This window comes from Aquarana catesbeiana, linkage group LG03 (assembly GCF_042186555.1).
Source record: "Aquarana catesbeiana isolate 2022-GZ linkage group LG03, ASM4218655v1, whole genome shotgun sequence".
NCBI classification, from domain to species: domain Eukaryota; kingdom Metazoa; phylum Chordata; class Amphibia; order Anura; family Ranidae; genus Aquarana; species Aquarana catesbeiana.
Genome location: NC_133326.1, coordinates 354084821 through 354103444, shown reverse-complemented (window position 1 = coordinate 354103444; position 18624 = coordinate 354084821). Strand labels below are relative to the sequence as shown.

Below are 18624 nucleotides of genomic sequence, written 5' to 3'. Positions count from 1 at the left end.
TTCAGGCCTTTCTGCCTGAGCCTCCCTGGCTCTCCTGGCTTGGTTACAGGTGGTGTCTCCCCTCTGGAGGAAACACATAACTGAGGAGCCAACAGGGGAGGAGGAAATCTAAAGAAGGCTGGCACAGTGTTTCCTACAGAGGGGAGGAGCCAAGGTCTCTCAGGTGGCTGTCCTGGAAGACAATTGGGGGAAAGATTGGCAATGAAAAAAAGAAAGTATGTGTGTGTCTGTGGAGGTCAGCATTAAAGTGAACCGGTTATTCTGCCCTGCATAGACAAACATATATAATTTTAAACACTTTTAGAACCACTGCAGGGAGTTGTCACCTCTGCTCCAGATTCCAGCACCATAAACTGTCCATTTACTCTACTACAGTGTTCATAACAATCCTTCATTAGCTTTCCTAACAGAACATCATCATGCCTCCAATGTGTAAAAGTAAGGTCATCTAATTTCAGTTTAACCACTTGCCGCCCGCCCTATTACCAAATGACGGCGGCAAAGTGGTTTGATATTCCTGACCGGACGTCATATGACGTGATCAGGATATCGAGCCGCTGCGCGCCCCTGGGGGCGCGCATCGCGGCGATCGTTGTTGCGGGGTGTCAGTCTGACACCCTGCAACACCGATCTAGGTAAAGAGTCTCTGACGGGGACTCTTTACCACGTGATCAGCCATGTCCAATCACGGCTGATCACGATGTAAATAAGAAGAGCCAGTGATCGGCTTTTCCTCACTCGCGTCTGACAGACGCGAGTAGAGGAGAGCCGATCGGCTGCTCTCCTGACAGGGGGGGGGTCTGTGCTGATTGTTTATCAGCACAGCCCCCCTTGGATCCCGCCCAGGACCACCAGTGAAGCCATCCACACTGGACCACCAGGTATGCCCCTAGACCCCCAGGGAAATACCACTATGTGCCCAGACAGCTGCCAATCTGTGCCCAGGCAGCTGCCAATCAGTGCCCAGGCAGCTGCCAATCAGTGCCCAGGCAGCTGCCAATCAGTGCCCACTCCAATGCCTACCACTGCTAGTGCCACCAGGGATGCCTATCAGTGCCTCATATCAGTGCCGCCTATCAGTGCCCATCAGTGCCGCCTATCAGTGCCACCCTAGCAGTGCCGCCTTTCAGTGCCCAGTGTCGTCTATCAGTGCCCATCAGTGCCAACCAGTGCCACCCATGATTGCCCATCAGTGCCGCCTATCAATGCCCATCAGTGCTGCATATCAGTGCCACCCATCAGTGCCTGTCAGTGCCCATCAGTGAAAGAGAAAACTTACTTATTTACAAATTTTTTTTAACAGAAAAAAAGCAAAACTTTTATTTTTTTCAAAATTTTCGGTCTGTTTTTATTTGTTTAGCAAAAAATAAAAAAATCGCAGAGGTGATCAAATACCACCAAAAGAAAGCTCTATTTGTGGGAATAAAATGATAAAAATTTAGTTTGGGTACAGTGTTGGATGACCGCGCAATTATCATTCAAACTGCGACAGTGCTGAAAGCTGAAAATTGGTCTGGGCAGGAAGGTGTATAAGTGCCCTGTATTTAAGTGGTTGAAAAAATAGGATTTTTTAAAACAGCTTACCTGTAAAATCCTTTTCTTTCGAAGGACATCACGGGACACAGAGCCACAGTAATTACTGATGGGTTATATAGGTATCACTGGTGATTGGACACTGGCACACCCTATCAGGAAGTTCAACCCCCTATATAATCCCTCCCCCTTGCAGGGATATCTCAGTTTTGTAGCCAAGCAATATAGTGTATTAGAAGAGGGGCGGGACCTCTGTGTCCCGTGATGTCCTTCGAAAGAAAAGGATTTTACAGGTAAGCTGTTTTAAAAAATCCTATTTTCTTTCTCGAACATCACGGGACACAGAGCCACAGTAATTACTGATGGGATGTCCCAGAGCAATGCTACCTGAGGGGGGGGAACCACGACCAAGTAGGGTGCAATCAGACCTGAGGACCCTGTACCGCTGCCTGCAGCACACTACGCCCAAAGGCGATATCCTCATGCCTTCTCACATCCACCTGATAGAATCTGGTGAATGTATGAACTGAAGACCATGTTGCGGCCTTGCAGATTTGGGCCATAGAGGCCCGGTGATGCACTGCCCAAGAAGCACCAATAGCCCTTGTGGAATGTGCCCTGATCTGAAACGGAGGAATCTTCTGTTTCAAACCGTAAGCTTGAATGATCAACTGTCGAATCCATTTAGAAATGGTAGCTTTTGACGCTGCCTGTCCTCTATTGGGACCCTCTGGCAGCACAAACAAAACATCCGTCTTGCGGATCTGAGTAGTTGCCCCTAGATAGGCCTTAACTGCTCTTACTACATCCAACGAATGTAGAGATCTCTCTTCCGGAGAACAGGGATCTGGAAAAAAGGAAGGTAGAACAATGTCTTGGTTTAAATGAAAATCAGAAACCACCTTCGGTAAAAAACTAGGATGAGGGCGTAGTACCACTCTATCCTTGTGTATAATCAAATAAGGCTCCTTACAGGAAAGAGCTGCTAATTCTGATACTCTTCTAGCAGAAGAGATGGCCACCAGAAAAATTAATTTCCTTGTCAACAAGACCAAAGGAATCTGACTTATTGGTTCAAAAGGCTGTTTCTGTAACACAGCCAGGACCAAATTCAAGTCCCAGGGGTTTAGGGGCGCTTTAACCGGAGGATTAAGACGCATCACCCCCTGCATAAAGTTTCGGACCAAAGAATGCGAAGCAAGTGGCCGCTGAAATAATACTGATAAAGCAGAAACCTGGCCCTTGATGGTACTCAAGGCCAGCTTCATCTCTAATCCCATCTGTAGAAAATCAAGGATTCTACCTATGACATATTTCCTGGGATGCCAACCTCTGGATTCACACCAGGTTATATAAGCCTTCCAGACTCTATGATAAATCATCCTGGAAGCTGGCTTCCTTGCATTAATCAAGGTAGATATGACAGGACCTGAGAGCCCACGACTCTTCAGAACGTGGGTCTCAATAGCCAAACCGTCAAATTTAGCGTTTGTAAGGCAGGATGGAACACTGGACCCTGAGATAACAGGTCTGGGCGTACCGGTAGGGTCCACGGGGAACCCACCGTCATCCTTACTATTTCTGCATACCAAGTCCTTCTGGGCCAAGCGGGGGCCACCAGAAGTACCGACTTCCTTTCCTGCCTGATCCTGCGAAGGAGTCGTGGTAGTAGCAGAATAGGCGGGAATGCGTAAATCAGTGAGAACCGATGCCACGGAATCACCAATGCATCCGTCCCGCATGCAAGAGGATCTTTTGTCCTTGCCACAAATCTGTCTATCTTTTTGTTGAATCGGGATGCAAAGAGATCTACATCTGGAACCCCCCATCTTTGGCATATGGCCCAAAAGACGTCGGGATGCAGAGACCATTCCCCTGGAAGTAACTGCTGGCGACTTAGATAGTCCGCCTGCCAATTCTCTATTCCCGGGATGAAAACTGCCGATATGCATGGCACATGCATCTCTGCCCAGACTAAGATCTGGTTCACCTCTTTTTGAGCAGCTCGGCTCCGGGTGCCTCCCTGATGATTGACATAAGCCACTGCTGTGGCATTGTCGGACTGGATCCTGACCGGACAACCCTGTAGTCCAGGCTTTAGAGCTAGATGTATCGCCCGGATCTCCAGAATGTTGATGGGTAAGGTCCTCTCTGTCTTGGACCATACCCCTTGGACCGCAGCCTGTTCCAGAACTGCTCCCCAACCTGACAGACTGGCATCTGTTGTTACCACCGTCCAGATAACCGGTAGAAAGGATTTCCCCTTCTGCAGGTTTTCGGGTATGAGCCACCAATTGAGGCTCTGACGCACCGCATGCGACAGGTGCATCAGAAAGTCTAATGCCTGAACCTTCTTGTTCCAGGTCGACAGAATACTGTGTTGCAGCATTCTTGAGTGAAACTGAGCATAGGGAACTGCTTCGAATGAAGACACCATCTTCCCTAGTAGCCTCATACAAAGGCGGACTGAGGGACCCTTCTTGGTCCTTACTGTCAGAATCAGCTCTCTCAAAGCAGTGATCTTTGCCTGGGGTAGAAATATTTTCTCCTGACTTGTATCTATAATCAGACCTAAATACTCCAGTCTTCTTACTGGTTTTAGGAAAGACTTTTCTAAGTTGAGGATCCAACCCAGGTGTTCTAGATACCCGACCGTGGTCCTCAAGTTTCCATTCAAAGAGGCTACCGACCGGTCTATCAAGAGCAGGTCGTCTAGGTATGCTATGACAGCTATACCCTGAGCCCTTAATCTGGCCAGAGGAGGAGCCAAGATCTTTGTGAACACTCGAGGTGCAGTGGCTATCCCAAAAGGCAGAGCCACAAACTGGAAATGGCGCCCTCCTACCTCGAAGCGCAGAAACTTCTGATGAGCAGGAAAAATGGGCACATGCAGATATGCATCTCTGATGTCTATTGATGCCAGAAATTCTCCTCCCTGCAGGGTGGGAACTACTGTTCGAATTGATTCCATGCGGAAGGATTGAATCCTTAGGAATCAGTTCAGATCCCTTAAGTCCAAAATGGGCCTGACATCCCCATTTGGCTTTTGGACCGTAAAAAGGTTGGAATAGAAGCCCAATCCCTGGTCCTTTGCGGGAACTATCATAATGACCTCCTGCGACAAAAGTCGCTCTAACGCTAGAAGGAGTGACTGCTTCTTCTCTGGGTCTCTGGGAACATTTGATCTGAGGAACCGAGGAGAAGGGAATTCCTGAAACTCCAGCTTGTAACCTAAGGTTACCGTGGAGACTACCCATCTGTCCTGGAAGTCCTCGTGCCAGAGCTCTGAGAACTGTCGCAGTCTTCCCCCCACTCGAGTGAGCGGGGGCGCCCCCTCATGCAGAGGTCTTAGTGTTTTGCCTAGTAGGCTTCTTTCCCCAGGACTTCTTTTGTCCCTGGGGTAGACTCTTGTCTCTGGACCCCGATGGAGGCGGCCGTCGAGACTGCCTGGAGGCTGAAGCCCCCGGCGCTGGGGAAAGAGTCCGTTTGAAAGAGGGACGCTTACTCTTCTTCTTGACAGGTAAGAGAGTGCTTTTCCCACAAGAGATTCTCTTGATATAGTTATCCAAGTCCTCTCCAAACAACCTTGCACCACGAAATGGAAACCCAGCCAGTAGCTTCTTACATGGTGCTTCGGCTGACCAATTTTTCAACCATAGGATTCTACGTATATGCACCAACCCCAGTGAAAGACGGGAGGTTTGCACGATAGAATCTCTAATGGCGTCAACCACAAAGCATAAGGCCACTGGAAGGTTAGCAAACCCCTGGGCCTGCTGTTCAGGTAATACTTTGATGACCTGCTTAACATGGTCTCTTAAGTATTGACAGACTCCAATCGCTGCTACTGCAGGTTGGGCCACTGATCCTGCTAAGGAGAAAACATCCTTCAATAGGGATTCCATCCTTTTATCTACAGGATCCCTGAGCATCTGAGCATTGTCTACAGGACAAGTCAGGCTATTATTTACGGAGGAAATGGCGGCATCAATAGCCGGTATTCCCCACATTTTAATAAACTTTTCTTCCATCGGATAAAGTGTTGAAAACTTTCTCAGCGGAAAAAAACGTTTGTCTGGGTGATCCCACTCAGAATAAATAAGCTTTTCAAGAAAAGTATGAACAGGAAAAGCATGTGCTGCTTGGAAAGGTTTCAGTGACCCCAAAGCAGAAGAGGATTCTTTAGCAGTTTCAGGTATGGGCAACTTAAATGTGGAGCGGACCAATCCAGTGAGGATCTGCACTAAGACTTTCTCCTCTTGGGAAGTCGCAGAGGGTCCCTCTCCACCTGAATCCTCCGAAGAGGAATCATCCATCCCATCCCGATCCTCTGAAAGGGATTCATCTCCTTTATCCCAGAGCTCCTCAGTCTGAGGGTCTTGGGGAACAGAGGAAAGCCTAGTGCGTTTTCTTCCACTGAGTGAAGACGTAATCACGGCCATTAATCTTTCCTCTAGACCATTAATGGTTGAGGAAAAAACCTCTTGTGTAATATATACAGGGGCTGAAGTGCCAGAAGCAGGTGTAGCCCCTGACCCTGATGGCTCTCCCTGGCTAGCCGTCCCTGGCCCATCTTTAGGGGGGGAGGATGCTGCCGACAGGGGGCCCTCAGAACCTGAACGAGATCCCCTAGTGTCTCTGGTTCCTGGGGTGCTTGAACCTCTTCTACCCATAGTGCAAAGCAACAAGGTGTGAGGTATACAAATGAACACTGCCCGCTGAGCGATGTAGTCTGGCTAAAAGCCTTGCTACCCAATGCTCAGTCTGGTGTTACTTCAGTAAATGCTGCCTAGGAGAATGCCTGTGTCCCACCTTACATGCGACCGTCAGCTCTGTGTCTCTCAGAAGGCTGAGTGCACCTGTACAGAGTGCCTTTAATAGCCTGCAGCTGGCCTGAGTGGGAGTCTAAACACTCTGTGCTGACATCCCGCCCCCTCCTCTACCGCCCCCCCCCCCCCTCGAGTTTTGAAAAAAACGAGTGCTTCCCGCGCTGCCGACTCTCCTGTCATGCTTCCGGAGAAAGGCTGGGGATGGGGGGGGGGGAGGGAGGCTGGTAACAAGATCTGCCTGAACGGCTATCTTGAGAGATGGTGGCCATTAGGCCGCAGAGCCCGGGTGGTATAACCACTTTCTAGACCCCTGTGGCCCCTCTCTAGCCTGGGGGGGAACATTCAAACATGAGAAATCCCCCTTTCCACCTTACCTGTTTGCAGCCTGCTTGATATGCTGGGACATAAACAGCGATTACAACACCTGAGACAGAGTCAGCATGTATAGGTTTGTGCTCTTGGCAGCCCCCGGTGGTCACAATAGGCATAGCATGCATTTACCTTAAAGGAGAAAAGCCACTAGAACTCAAAAATTCTAAGGAATCTCCTCTTACCTTATCCAGCCGCAGGGTGCTGTTTACACAGACCCAATCTTCACCTCTCACGGTGGGCTCCGTTTGAAAAAACCGTCAGAGACTGGGGCCCCCATCAGTAGGGGGATCCAACAGTTCTGGGACCGTAAAGCACCTCGCCAGAAATTAGGAAGTTTAAAGCCATTTTCTGATCTGCGGGGTCCAGCTCTCTAAAAAGAGAAGCATTACGGGTAAAACCTCGTTTCTTCGGACACGAGGTCCGGGTACCATTCAATTCGGCCATGAAAAGACACTTTGAATGGATCCGGTTCGCCTGGCTTGCCCCAGTATAGGATATCAGGATATTCCCTTTGGAGCTCAGCACAGGACAAATTTACACGTCCATCACCTAAGACACTGGCGTAAAAACTGAGGTATCCCTGCAAGGGGGAGGGATTATATAGGGGGTTGAACTTCCTGATAGGGTGTGCCAGTGTCCAATCACCAGTGATACCTATATAACCCATCAGTAATTACTGTGGCTCTGTGTCCCGTGATGTTCGAGAAAGAAAACAAGGCTTTAAACTGCATGGAGGTATTAAAGAACTTTAGTGAACATATTGGTGATCAAATCAATAAGACAAGACCGCAAGTTGTAGCAATATGCAAAAATGTTTGTAGAGGGTTCTCACCTTCATCTATGTCAGGTGGTAGGCCACCAACAAATACTTTGCGGGAATATCGTTCCACTCTTTCCCCATTCTGGTGTGGAAAACAGTGAGGAGACCCCAAACCGCTGTGCAAAGTTTGATCACTTCGACCATCATCCAAAAAGCCATCTTCCATTGGAAATAGAGAGGACTGGCCTAGAAAACATAAAAATGGAAAGTTTATTGAATGCAAACAAAAAAATAATATTTGCAAGCTCTAACCATAGAGAGAGTGAGTATTTTTATTTTTTGCCATTATGAAATGTAGCACTAGTACTTTTCCACGATGTGACAATGCAATTAGCGGACCTCCAGCTGTTGCAGAACTACAATTCCCATGAGGCATAGCAAGACTCTGACAGCCACATGTTTGACAGCATGTCACCCAGAGGCAGAGGCACGATGGGGCTTGTAGTTTTGCAACAGCTGGAGGTCCGCTAATTGCATATCCCTGGTATAACATGTTTGGCCCACACAAAACCCCTACTGTGCAACTGCTTTCCCAGTCCTTCTGCAGTATCCACTGCTGGCGGAAAGTGCAACATTAATAAATAAAATGCTTGCCATGTGACTATTTTGGCAAAACAGAGATGAATTAAATCAGGTCCACTTTAACCCATCTACTCAAAAATATGAAGCCGATTATCTTATTATAGGCATTTATATAGTGGCAACATATTACGCTGGGTACACTGATCCCCCGCCAGAATACACAGATCAGTGCTTGCAGCCATTAACTGCAGCGGCTGAGGGAATGCTGGTTTTCCAACAAGACCGTTTCAACAGAATCCGGTTGTTAGACCAGCTTCTGTTAGACAGTGGTACACATGTTTCGAAAGTTGGCTGGTTCCAGTTGGGCTTTATGAAGCACTTTACTTACTGTACTTTTACATCAGTTCCTGCCCTCAAGGAGCTTACAGTCTAAGATCCTTACCTTACATGCACATATATACTAGGGCCAATTGGTGCAGGATTGTCTTTGGAGTGCAAGAAGAAAGCGGAGAACCCTGAGGAAACCTGTGCAAGCACAGGAAAAACATGCAGAACCTTATTTATAAAAAGGACTGTCTCAGACTAGTAGTAACAACCAGATTTAAAATAAACCAGAGAGCTACAAGCGCCAGAATGTATTTGGTATGCATTCCTTGAGACAAATTCCTCTTAGGGTTTTTCTGCACGTGCATTAATCAACATTTAGGACACAAGTCACTGTTCTTTTATTTTCATTTTATGTTTTGACAGTGACCTTTTATAACAAACAATCTACGTTTTTTTAGTATTACCCTTCATTTAAATAAAATTTCCTAATGTGTTAAGCAAAAATCACAGCAAATTGTCTGTTCCTGCAGGAAAAGCCTGATCTTATACCCACCAATTAGATTATTTTTGCTAAAGTGAAAAGTGGTGCCATCAAAACCAAAACATGAAGAAATCCAAACAAGGACATGTGGATCTAAGCAAGTCATTATACCGCATACAAGACATACACTGGCAGATCAATTGCCCATGCTTGCAACAACTGTCGAACAGTGAATGGGGCCCTGACCTTGCTGAAAAAGAAAATTTATGTGTGCACATAGAAAAAGGGAATAATCTCTCTCTCTCTCTCTATATATATAAAATACGGACAGAACCGGTCGTTTTCATATATTGTAAATGGATAGAACCAGCCGTCTTTATATATTATAACTGGCAGAACTGGTTGTCTTTATATATTCTAATGGACAGAACTGGTCTAATTTATATATTATAAATGGACAGAACTCGTTTTCTTTTATATTATAATGGACAGAACTGGTCGTCTTTATATATTATAAAATTGACAGCACTCGTCTTTTTTATAGATTATAAATGGACAGAACTTTTCTTTATATAATGGATAGAATCGGTCTTCTTCATACAGTAGATTAGAATGGATAGAACTGGTTTTCTTTATATATTATAATGGGTACAACCTGTCTTTATATATTATAATGGATAGAACCGGTCTTCTTTAAATTATAATAAAAGCAAAGTAACTGGAATAACTGAGGAAAAAAAGTGAAAGTGTATGGCTTATCACACCACGAAGATACTCTGACAGACCAAACATCCCTTTTTCACTAAGGGAAAGTTCTCATCTGCATGCTAGAAGTACCGAGTGTATGAGAATTCTGCCAGTCTGATGTCTTGTACGATATTAACAGACATTAGTAGAGTCTAATGCAAACAGGTCTGGTCTGATGGGATCCAAGAGTAAATATTTACAAACCACAGGGAAAAAAAAAAAAAGGCACAGGTTTCCATGTCAGATAGGGGGCCACAAAAAAAACACAAAACAAAAACACATTGCTCAGTATACACAATGCTCTACTAACAACTCCATACCAAAGGATAATACCTTGAAGCATTGCTAATTCACCATTACACGAAAACCTTTATCTATGCAATGGCCAATGCTTTAAAGGAGCATATGCAGCAAAACAAATGCAGAACAGACTTCTGCATCATACACACTAATATGAGAACAATACAGGGATCGCCATTACTCATTTTCCTATGCAGATGTTAGATACCAGGTTGTTCTACCGACCCACTGGATTTAATACTTATCCAGTCTAGAACAAGCATGCAGATCAGAAAATTAATCCGCGTATATATTTATACACACATATATTTATACACACACACACACACATATATATATACATATATATATATATATATATACACTCAAGTATAAGTCGTTCCGAGTATAAGTCGAGGCCCTAATTTACCACAAAAAAAATGGGAAAAACTTATTGACCCGAGTATAAGACGAGGGTGAGAAATGCAGCAGCTACTTTAAGTGGAAAAAGAGGGTCAACAATGCCCATCTGGAGTTGTATACCTCCCGGTGTCCTGTGCATGTGTCCTGTGTATATGTGCATATGTCATGTGTCCTGTGTATATGTGCATGTGTCCTGTGTATATGTGCATGTATCATGTGTCCTGTGTATATGTGCATGTGTCATGTGTATATGTGCATGTGTCTGTATCCTACCTGTGTCCTGTGCAGGCCTCCAATCAGTGTGTGCTATTACTATTCGGCGGCCATTAACTGTTCAAAAGCCGTGCCTCCTCCTCGTCCGTGATAGGCAGAAAACTCCATTTCCCAGCAGTCAGCGGTCAGCCTATCACGGACATTCTCTCATCCTCATACCGCGGACGAGGATGAGAGAATGTCCGTGATAGGCTGTACTCTGATTGCTGGGAAATTGAGTTTTCTGCCTATCACAGACGAGGAGGAGGTGCGGCTTTTGAACAGTAATTGGCTGCCAAATAGTAATAGCACACGCTGGCCGCCATCTGTCTGCATGATCAGCGTGATCGAGTATAAGTCGAGGGGGGCACTTTCAGCCCAAAAAAAAGGGCTGAAAATCTTGACCTATACTCGAGTATATACGGTATATATACAGTAGTTTATTAAATTGGAGTATAACATGCACCCTAACTTTAAGAGGGAAGTTTCAGGGAAAAAACTTTCCACAGCCCCCTGCACGGTACACAGACTCACTGCAAAGTACACAGACTCCTTTCCCTGCAAATTACGCAGCCTTCTTTCATTATAATGTCCCCCTGCACTCCCAGTCTCCTGGGACAGCATTGCCAGCATACTCTAAAGTTTAGAAAACATCACTGTCAACCTCTTATACACCACTCCTCCTGTGTCACTGTCGTAAATTGAAGCTTCTAAATACCTCAATTAACGCCGCTCTTTTGTGGACCCGGTCATGTGAATGCTCTCCTCTGGTGTTTCATTGACGGTCACATGACCGCTGTCCTCCGCAAATCAAAAGCTACACTCGAGGAGGAGGCAGAGCGGGAGGAGGAGATCTGCGTTAATTGAGGTATTTAGAGGCTTCCATTTACATTGAGAGTGACACACAGGAGGATCGGTGTATGAGAAAGGACTGGCAGTAATGTTTTCTTAACTTTATAGTATGCTGGCAGCGCTGTCCCAGGGCCAAGAGGCAGAGCAGCCAGCCTGGACACCCCCCCCCCCCCCCCCACAATGAGTGGCACCCAGGACGGACCGCCCTATCCCTGCCCCCCACGTTGGTAAACAAAAAAATATATCCTAGATTGTAAGCTCTAACGAGCAGGGCCCTCTGATTCCTCCTGTATTGAATTGTATTGTACTTGTACTGTCCTCCCTAATGTTGTAAAGAGCTGCGTAAACTGTTGGCGCTTTATAATACCTGTATAATAATAATAATATATATTGGCGTATAACACGCAGGCAGTTTACCCTCTTATACGCAAATAAATACAGTAATCCTCATCTACACATTTTTTTTCAGGTCAGTGCCTCAGAATACTGAAGCAATATGGTACCACGGTGGGTGAATATATTTGCATGGATAACAAGAACTAGCTCAATCCTGGAGTCGGAATGATTTTTTTTCCTTTTAGGAGTCAACTTTGTTAACTAGAAAAAAACATCTTAAAATGTATGTGCCAGATAGAGGTTTTAAGGAACACCGGATACCTAGCTCCTTGGATTTGTCTAACCCTGTTTTTTTTTTTAAACTTATTTCATATTTTTAGTCTATTTTATTTTTTTCCCCATGTTATTTTATTTTCGTTATATATGATTGTTTTACTATGCATGTTGTGGCTCTTTGTTATTCTATCGATATTGGCTGGTAGTTCTGCAACTGTTCACTAGGTGTCCATCCTATGCGCTTGCTTCCTATGGGGTCTCTACATGCACCACCTGGCGGGTAGGCTCCACCCACGTTGGGCATACCAATGCTAACTGCATTTAAGTGTCCCCAGGGTCTCAATGTGGGGAGGAGCTCCTCTGTGCCTCCATCGCACTGCTTTTGTTGTTGCAGTGAAGGTTTCCTCCAGGCGGCGTTTCGTCAGATAAGGCGACCCGTCAGAATTTGTAACGAAAGTGATGTTCCGTCACCACCATCTTGCTACACCCCACACCCCTCCACAGTAAGGATATACTGAGAAGGGGGCAAGCAGACATCTTGTTACACCCACCGGAGTTTTGCATTTCACACATTTAACAGTAAACTGAGTTTATAAGGTGATTTAGAAATCCGACGGACTGTTTAAATGTTGAATTGTAAAAGCAGCGGCAAACCTGCTGATCTCACAGGTTTGCTAATCCGATAGAACACCGCTGCTTTTATAATTCAACATGTAAACAGACTGACGTATTTCTAAATACTGTATTTCACCATATAAGCTCCATTTACTGTTATAAATAATTGTGAAAAGCAAAACTCCGGTGGAAGTAACAAGATGTCCGCTTGCCCCCTTCTCAGTGTATCTTTACTGTGGAGGAGTGCGGGATGTAGCAAGATGGCGGAGACGGAACGTCACTTCAAAGACATGCTGGTAGGTAAATTGGCTTCTGTCCAAAATTGGCCCTAGTATAGTAATGTGAGTTGGGGACCTTGGATTGTGGGCTCCTTGGGGGTAGGGACCAATGTGAGTGTGCGATGAATGTGTGGAGCGTTGCGTAAAGTTGACGGTGCTATATGGGTACCTTAAATACATAATGATATAATAGATAAGCATCTTAATGAGACACAATGTACAGGGATAGGGACAATTGTAGACACTCACTCAGGTTGAACTGGATGGACTGGTGTCTTTATTCAACCTTACTATGTTACTAACTATATGTAACTTCCGTTACATATTCTGATGGTTCGCCAAATCTGATGAAACACCAGCGATGTGCCGGGGCGGGTCTACGCCGCGCGCCGATGCCTCGAAGAATCGTCCTAGGTTTTTGCTCCAGTTGCTCCATTAACGGCGTTTGGCGCCAACCATCCAATCAAGTATGACTATATCGTAAATCATTACTTGATATCAATGGTCTTGCTCATATAGTGTGTTTTAATGTGACTATTAGCAACTACGTCTATATTTCAGAAGTCAATTACCCAGAAATTAAAAAAAACCCTGAAGAAGGAATTTACAGTAGCAATTCCGAAACATGTCAGCTGATTCAGGAAACCTATATGGGCTGACCACAGTATGACTCTGGCAGCGTATGGCGATACCTGTATCCACTGGGTTTGCTTATATATTGCAAATCTTGTGTATATCAATATTATACGTACATGCATATTTTGTTTTTATTGATGTCGGGCTAGGTTTGTCCGCTTTTTTGTATAAATAAAAGTGGCGTCACTGCCTTTTAAACATAATTTACTGCCTATCACATATCTGTCTGCCTTTAAAGTCCAAGGGGATCATTCCAGTGCAATTTTGCATATTTCTTCTATGTATATATAAGATTTTGGCAGCCCCATACACCCCTCCACCAATCTATCATCTATAACCCTGTGGTAGAGGGTCATTATGGTTGTTGTCAACTAGCATTTTCAGGAGGGGTCAGCAATGGCAGGCTTTCTTATAGACCCCAGATGTTCAGACGTCACGATTAGACACCCATGGCTTGCCCCAAGCTATGACTTTATGTCCTCTACAGAACTTACAGTATGCCTCACCCTGGTCATGCATGAGCAGAATTATTGCACAGAAATGAATAGGACACTCTTGAGACTGTAGAAGATTCTTAGGTGGTGACCCAACTCATTACTATGAAATATTAGGTTCTGTTCACACCTATGCAGATGCAAAGGTGCGCACAAGTTTTTGCATAACTTTGCGTGACGCATCAGCCCATTCACTTCAAACCTCACAAAAGAAGTACACAACTCCCTTTTATTATTATTTTATTGAGTCACACCAAAATGCATGGTACTGTGTCACTATGCATTTTGGCACGCATGTTCACACATTGCGTTGGAGTGCCACTAAGAAGAAATGGCCCCACCGCACATCTGCAAAAAACACGAATGAATTTGTGCGAGTCTCCGCCATGTACACATTTCAACCTAGCCGTACTGCAGATGAGGATCCAGTGGGAAGACAGAAGTCATGATTTTGGTTCTGTAATATGCAATGGTAATGCAGAGGATGAGAAGGGGTAGTTGGAACACTGTACTTTCTTTAAACCGTAGTTATCGTTATCTGGACGCAGAAGTACCATGGACATGATTATTCAGGTGTTTTTCACCCAATACAGGACTTTTTTTTGTACCTTTGTTAAATTTGTCATTACTGTTCACATAGTTACATAGTAGGTGAGTTTGAAAAGAGACACAAGTCCATCAAGTCCAACCTATGTGTGTGATTATATGTCAGTATTACACTGTACATCCCTGTATGTTGCAGTCATTCAGGTGCTTATCTAATAGTTTCTTGAAACTATCAATGCCCCCCGGTGAGACCACTGCCTGTGGAAGGGAATTCCACATCCTTGCCGCTCTTATAGTAAAGAACCCTCTATGTAGTTTAAGGTTAAACCTCTTTTCTTCTAATTTTAATGAGTGGCCACGAGTCTTGTTAAGCTCTCTTCTGCGAAAAAGTTTTATTCCTATTGTGGGGTTACCAGTATGGTATTTGTATATTGAAATCATATCCCCTCTCAAGCGTCTCTTCTCCAGAGAGAATATGTTCAGTGCTCGCAACCTTTCCTCATAACTAATTTGCTCCAGACCCTTTGTTAGCTTTGTTGTCCTTCTTTGTACTCGCTCCATTTCCAGTACATCCTTCCTGAGGACTGGTGCCCAGAATTGGACAGCATACTCTAGGTGCGGCAGGACAAGAGTTTTTTAGAGCGGGAGAATTATCATTTTATCTCTGGAGTTGATCCTCTTTTTTAATGCATGCCAATATTCCGTTTGCTTTGTTAGCAGCGGCTTGGCATTGCATGCCATTGCTGAGCCTATCATCTACTGGGACCCCCAGGTCCTTTTCCATCCTAGATTCCCCCAGAGGTTCACCCCCCAGCGTATAGATTGCATTCATATTTTTGCCACCCAAATGCATTATTTTACATTTTTCTACATTGAACCTCATTTGCCATGCAGTTGCCCACCCCATTAATTTGTTCAGATCTTTTTGCAAGCTTTCCACATCCTGCAGAGAAGTTATTGCCCTGCTTAGCTTAGTATCGTCCGCAAATACAGATATTGAACTGTTTACCCCATCCTCCAGGTCGTTTATGAACAAATTAAATAGGATCGGTCCCAGCGCAGAACCCTGGGGGACCCCCTACCTACCCCTGACCATTCAGAGTACTCCCCATTTATCACCACCCTCTTAACTCACCTTTGTAGCCAGTTTTAATCCATGTACTCACCCTATGGTCCATGCCAACGGACCTTATTTTGTACAGTAAATGTTTATGGGGAACTGTGTCAAATGCTTTTGCAAAATCCAGATACAGAGGGGATGGAAAGTATTCAGAACTTAAATTTTTCACTCTTTTTTTTCCCTTATTAATGTACACACAGCACCCCATATTGACAGAAACACACAGAATTGTTGACATTTTTGCAGATTTATTAAAAAAGAAAAACTGAAATATCACATGGTCCTAAGTATTCAAACCCTTTGCTGTGACACTCATATTTAACTCAGGTGCTGTCCATTTCTTCTGATCATCCTTGAGATGGTTCTACACCTTCATTTGAGTCCAGTTGTGTTTGATTATACTGATTGGACTTGATTAGGAAAGCCACACACCTGTCTATACAAGACCTTACAGCTAACAGAGGTCAAAGGAACTGTCTGAAGAGCTCAGAGACAGAATTGTGGCAAGGCACAGATCTGGCCAAGGTTACAAAAAATATTCTGCTGCACTTAAGGTTCCTAAGAGCACAGTGGTCTCCATAATCCTTAAATGGAAGACGTTTGGGATGACCAGAACCCTTCCTAGAGCTGGCCGTCCGGCCAAACTGAACTATCGGCGGAGAAGAGCCTTGGTGAGAAGGGTAAAGAAGAACCCAAAGATCACTGTGGCTGAGCTCCAGAGATGCAGTCGGGAGATGGGAGAAAGTTGTAGAAAGTCAACCATTACTGCAGCCCTCCACCAGTCGGGGCTTTATGGCAGAGTGGCCCGATGGAAGCCTCTCCTCAGTGCAAGACACATGAAAGCCCGCACAGAGTTTGCTAAAAAAAAACATCTGAAGGACTCCAAGATGGTGAGAAATAAGATTCTCTGGTCTGATGAGACCAAGATAGAACTTTTTGGCCTTAATTCTAAGCGGTATGTGTGGAGAAAACCAGGCACTGCTCATCACCTGTCCAATACAGTCCCAACAGTGAAGCATGATGGTGGCAGCATCATGTTGTGGGGGTGTTTTTCAGCTGCAGGGACAGGACGACTGGTTGCAATCGAGGGAAAGATGAATGTGGCCAAGTACAGGGATATCCTGGCCGAAAACCTTCTCCAGAGTGCTCAGGACCTCAGACTGGGCCGAAGGTTTACCTTCCAACAAGACAATGACCCTAAGCACACAGCTAAAATAACAGGAGTGGCTTCACAACAAATCCGTGACTGTTCTTGAATGGCCCAGCCAGAGCTCTGACTTAAACCCAATTGAGCATCTCTGGAGAGACCTAAAAATGGCTGTCCACCAGGTTTACCATCCAACCTGACAGAACTGGAGAGGATCTGCAAGGAGGAATGGCAGAGGATCCCCAAATCCAGGTGTGAAAAACTTGTTGCATCTTTCCCAAAAAGACTCATGGCTGTATTAGATCAAAAGGGTGCTTCTACTAAATACTAAGCAAAGGGTCTGAATATTTAGGACCATGTGATATTTCAGTTTTTCTTTTTTAATAAATCTGCAAAAATGTCAACAATTCTGTGTTTTTCTGTCAATATGGGGTGCTGTGTGTACATTAACGAGGAAAAAAATTTACTTAAATGATTTTAGCAAATGGCTGCAATATAACAAAGAGTGAAACATTTAAGGGGGTCTTAATACTTTCCGTCCCCACGTCTACGGGCCTTCCTTTATCTAGCTGCCAACTCACCTCCTCATAGAAGGTTAGTAGATTGGTTTGGCAAGAACAATTCTTCATGAATCCATGCTGATTACTGCTAATGATACCGTTCTCATTACTAAAATCTTGTATATAGTCTCTTATCACCCCCTCCAAGATTTTACATACTATTGATGTTAGGCTAACTGGTCTGTAATTCCCAGGGATGTATTCTGGGCCCTTTTTAAATATTAGTGCTACATTGGCTTTTCTCCAATCAGCTGGTACCATTCCAGTCAGTAGACGGTCAGTAAAAATTAGGAACAAGGGTCTGGCAATTACTTTACAGAGTTCCATAAGTACCCTCAGGTGCAAGCCATCTGGTCCCGGTGATTAATGTTAAGTTTCTCAAGTCTAATTTTAATTCTGTCCTCTGTTAACCATGGAGGTGCTTCCTGTGATGTGTCAAGAGGATAAACAATTAATGTCTCACAGCTTTAAATAAGATGCAATTTTGGTACCTCTGCTAGTAGAACTAAAATATTCAATATATGTAGGAACGGCACATGATTTGTATGGAACTTCATAAAACCTCTCATTTGCCATGCTGTAAAAATAGGTATAAGGACATTGAATGGAACCAGGGAATTTAAGGTTGCGTTCATATCTTCCAGGTATTTATTTTGCCCACTTTTCTAGTGTCTCAAGATCCTGTGCATCCTAAATGATTGTCCCCATGTACAAGAGGTTCCTTAAATCACAGGAACAACCACATCTTTTAATGCCTACATTCCTACTTCTTTGACAAACATATGGAGGAGCAGATTAGTTCCAACTGATCTCCTGATGTGTTAGAGCGCACTTTATGCCATATAATTCATACTGTGCAGTGGGAATTGTTAAAGCTGAACTCCAGAAATGATGTATCAAATACCGTAGTTACATTAGTCTAATTAGCTTGTACCAATATAAATATGTATAAGTCATACCTGTGGGAACCCAGTGGAAAATCACTGTAGTAGTTGCTGCTACTACAGTCATTATTATTATTATTATTATACAGTATTTATATAGCGCCAACAGTTTACGTAGCGCTTTACAACTTGAGGGTAGACAGTACAAATACAATACAATTTGACACAGTAGGAATCAGAGGGCCCTGCTCCTTAGAGCTTACAATCTAAGAGGGAAGGTCAAGAGATACAAGAG

At 44.5% G+C, this 18624-nt stretch overlaps 1 protein-coding gene across 3 annotated transcripts in view; it reads right to left on the bottom strand.

Annotated features, from left to right (window-relative positions):
• Window positions 1-18624, bottom strand: part of CPEB4 (cytoplasmic polyadenylation element binding protein 4) — a 153659-nt gene that overhangs the window by 31483 nt on the left and 103552 nt on the right. For all 3 annotated transcript variants that reach the window (XM_073620603.1, XM_073620602.1, XM_073620604.1), the window contains one exon: window positions 7567-7740. In XM_073620603.1, the coding sequence (XP_073476704.1) occupies window positions 7567-7740 (174 nt within the window). The remainder of the gene's footprint in view (window positions 1-7566; window positions 7741-18624) is intronic.